We start from the raw sequence: 4,123 nt of genomic DNA, 5'->3' as shown, positions 1-4,123 counted from the left end.
TAAAATGTCTTCCTGTTCGTCTTTACAGAATAGTAACTGACTTGAATGGCGTTGTCAAGTGAAACCAAAAAAAGGGATAAAAATATTTTAATAATAAACGCACCGCCAAAAGCGCGTGGGTTAGATATTTCAGTAATTTTACTCCCAATGTCCATTTTCCGAATCACCTGCCTCTGTCATTAGCTGTCTATAAAGCCCGAGACAACCAACCCCATCTCCCCCATATGCATTACACATCCCATAGAAAAACAAATCGTGCATCTCATGGAGGAATTTAACAACACCGCCTTCCCCACCATCTCCGGCGACCTCATGAGCGATCATTTCCAGTTCTCCGATCAAGATTCATTGACAAAACCCGACGTCGAAATCCTCACTTCCAATGGCCTCCGCATCCCGGCTCACACTGGCATTCTGGTACGTCATCCCCTTTTCTTTTCTTTTCTTTTCTTTTCTATTGGCTTGCACTTTCACTTATGTTAATTGATTCTCAGATCGAGTAATCTTCGGAAACACCTATAAAGGGTCCAAATCTTTTAAACCCGTTTTTGTTTTTTTCAATCGAAGTTGGCCTCGAAACGTTAACAACCAGCAGATTTGCTTTGAAGTTTTATATTCTAATTCTTGTCTTTTATATGCTGTTGTTTTTTTGGCAGGCCTTGGTGTCACCGGTGCTGGAGAATGTCATAGAAAGGCCTCCTAAACACCGTAGCTCCGAGAAAACCATTCCTATCCTCGGCGTTCCATGCGAAGCTGTTTCTGCTTTCATTCAATTCCTTTACTCCTCAAGGTTAGTTTTGCCTTTTCATTAATTTTTTTGAATTTTTTTGTTTGATTATTATTGATAAGGTTATTAATTATTTATTTAATTTTACATGCTTTTTTGGTTAGTAAATTGTCATGTTAATCAGAGCCCTTCATTCTTTGAAATCCAAATCAATTCCAACGGCTAAAAATTAACAAGAGCTCTCAGTCTAATTTGACGGCTTATCAGATATTTTTGACTCTTTTTTTCCTTAAATTCTTGGTGTCCGAAAAAAACCTTACCACACAATGTTTTTTTAGGCTACTTTAGCTTTAGTATTTTGGTCGGTTACGTAAGCGAAAATAGGGATATTTTCTCCAAAATCCGAGGGGCAAATTTGATTAGTCTTCAGTTTCTGTGAAATGATGGGAGTGGCCCTGGTGCAGGTGTAGCGAGGAGGAGTTGGAGAAGTACGGGATCCATCTTCTGGCATTGTCACACGTTTACTTGGTCCCACAATTGAAGCACAGATGTTCAAAAGCTGTTGGGCAACGGTTGACCATTGAGAATGTGGTGGATGTGCTTCAATTGGCTAGGCTCTGTGATTCACCGGATCTTTATCTCAAGTGCATGAGGATATTGTCTAGTAATTTCAAGGCTGTAGAGAAAACAGAAGGGTGGAAGTTCATGCACGAGAATGACCCTTTTCTTGAGCTTGAGATTCTCCAATTCATTGATGAAGCTGAATCTGTAAGTTTTAATCGTTAATTTATGGGAATATAATTAAATAACAAACACAATTGACCCGATCGAGATGATGCACAGAGGAAGATGAGAACAAGGAGGCATAGAGAGGAGCAGAGATTGTACATGGAGCTAAGTGAAGCAATGGAGTGCTTAGAGCACATATGCACAGAAGGGTGCACAACTGTCGGTCCATGTGACTTGGAACCTAGCAAGAAACGGGATCCGTGTGACAAGTTCTCCATATGTGAAGGTCTCCAGCTTTTGATCAAGCACTTTGCCAATTGTAAGAATCGGGTTAATGGAAAATGCTCAAGGTGTAAACGGATGTGGCAGCTCTTAAGACTTCACTCATCAATCTGTGACCAAACTGATTCTTGCAGGGTTCCACTTTGCAGGTAACTGATTAAAGTTCCATTATTTTGTTTCTCTATTGTCTACTTTAGCTTGTTGGATCTTAGTTAGTAAAAGAGTTTTTAATTGTGCATTATACAGCTAATTGGCCTAACACGTTTCTTAATCATCCGTGTTTGATATGTACATGACCTGAACTTGCTAGTTGGCTATTAGTGGTCCATGGAAAGAGAGATTTTTTCTACTGGGATGTGGAAACAGTGTTAAACTTATCATTTCTGATTGGATCTTGCCTTCTTTTTTTTGGAATTGGAACTCTTCAGAGATTCCCCACCAAAGAAAGAAAGCCCTTTTAAGGATCTAAAGTTGACACGTTTTACATCATTGCTTCCTATCCCAATGGTTCCAAAATGTCTTGCCCTGGATATGACCCCATGCCAGCCTCCACCTTTTGCCTCTTATCACTCCGCGAATCTTCAAAAAAAAAAAACAAAAATCTTCCATTTAGTAGGTAGGGCTCGCAAAGTGTATTTCGCCGCATGATAATAACCTTCAATTAATTGACACAGAACCACTTTTTAGTAGTTAGTTGTCATGTAGTGTCGGCTTTTGGATTGCTTTTGATTTTTCAATGCTAATTTGTTTGCCTCTTGAAGAATAAAACTGGTAGGTGGCGGCTTATCACAGTTGCTTAGCCTTTCTCTGTTGAGCCTTCTAGGGTTTACCCTATTGTGTGGTCATTCTTTGGCTCCGGATTCCGCATAAGAATCCGGGGGAGGAGTTATTTATGTCCATTAAATTCCCAATGAAATGACTGCTGGTTTAATCAAAAAGAGGAACATTGAACCAATCTATCAAGGCCAGGCGAGGGCTACCTCAATGTGACAGATAAAAATGGAAATTTCAACAGATTTTTTTTAATCTTGATTATGGTTAAGCCGACTAAGTATTTTGGCTGTACCTGGGGATGGCCCAACTTGACTGTTTATGGACTGGGAGGGACCGAGGGAGGCATAGAGCCTCTGCTAGTGGATCACTTCTCTCTGCTTTTAGGAGGCATAACAACGGAGAAAATGCTACTATCTTCGATTACAAGACAACCAACAATTTATTGTCCTGTTAGTAATAATTGAAGATGATTAAAGTCTTGTACAAAAATTTCTTGGAAGTTCTTCAAGTTGTCGTGTCCTTTTATAGAGCGATAAGGGGTTCCATATTATGGCATGTTTTTTATTTGAAGTAATGCTATGATATCATGGCTTTGAGTTGTAATAATCTATTGCAACTGTACCAGTCCAATACCTAAGCTAGTGCTATTGCTGTTTGTTTTTAACCTGTGACAGGCAATTTAAATTGAAAATGCAACTAGAGAAAAAAGGAGTTGAAACGCTGTGGAGATTACTGGTGAAGAAGGTTGCGTCTGCCAGGGCCATGTCTTCTCTTTCTCTCCCCAAGAGGAAAAGAGAAGAACCAAGGGAGACCATGCATGATCATGGTATTAGGAACTTCAGACTATAATTGGACAACTGTACAAGAGTCATTATAATTTCAGTTCTTTTTTTATTTTTGATATTGAAGAGCTGTCTCAGGTTTTTGTTAAAAAGAGAAGTGTCATGTTGTGATAGTTTAGTCCTCCGGTCTCCCAAGGAGTAGAGCTTGTAACTTGCATGATGAGAGAGTGGTAGTAGATAGGAATGGTTGCTTGAAATTCTAAACCTCTTTAAGTTATGCAAGCAAGTCTTTCTTTTGTAGCTTGCCTTGCATTCCTTAGCTTTCATTTCTTTGTTCAAGTTGTCAAATAATATAAGAGTATTTGATATTATGCAAACAAGATTTTCAAATTTCAATGCCAGAAGAAACATGCCCACAACTAACTCTTGATGCCTGTCTCGTGTTCCTAATCAACCATTTCAACTCTTGAGATTTGTCTTGCTCCATGGAAACTGATGAGCTCCAACAGGTTGCACATATGGGAAGTTACAGGAAAGATCAGATGAAGTAAAGGGACTTCCGATTAGTAATCACAGAAGAGTCCTGTACTCTTGTTCAAATTACATTGAACAAGTCAGTCAAACTCGGTTATCCTCAATTTCGTGACTTGGATCTTGACTGGGTTATTGTTGGAGTCTGGTTTGATAACCTTTTGCTTTTTATCCGGGGAACATACAGGAAATTTTATTCAGTCATGAAGGGCCACTCTCGGACTATTCTGCACATTTCCTTTTTCTTTTTGGAGTGATGTTCCTCAGTAAATTTACACGCTGTAATTCACCAGGGAAA

The 4,123-nt window shown here is 39.2% G+C and overlaps 1 protein-coding gene across 1 annotated transcript; it reads left to right on the top strand.

The window, feature by feature from the left end:
* Positions 1-204: 204 nt before the first annotated feature.
* On the top strand, positions 205-3,674 carry LOC133675033 (BTB/POZ and TAZ domain-containing protein 1). Its single transcript, XM_062096298.1, has 5 exons — positions 205-417; positions 657-790; positions 1,192-1,495; positions 1,571-1,887; positions 3,187-3,674. The coding sequence occupies exons 1-5, from the start codon at positions 265-267 to the stop codon at positions 3,359-3,361; spliced, it is 1,083 nt and encodes a 360-aa protein (XP_061952282.1). The 5' UTR covers positions 205-264; the 3' UTR covers positions 3,362-3,674.
* Positions 3,675-4,123: the final 449 nt, after the last annotated feature.

This window comes from Populus nigra, chromosome 16 (assembly GCF_951802175.1).
Source record: "Populus nigra chromosome 16, ddPopNigr1.1, whole genome shotgun sequence".
In the NCBI taxonomy this organism is placed as follows: Eukaryota; Viridiplantae; Streptophyta; class Magnoliopsida; order Malpighiales; family Salicaceae; genus Populus; species Populus nigra.
The sequence above is the reverse complement of the archived record's forward strand: the minus strand, read 5'-3'. Positions and strand labels throughout refer to the sequence as shown.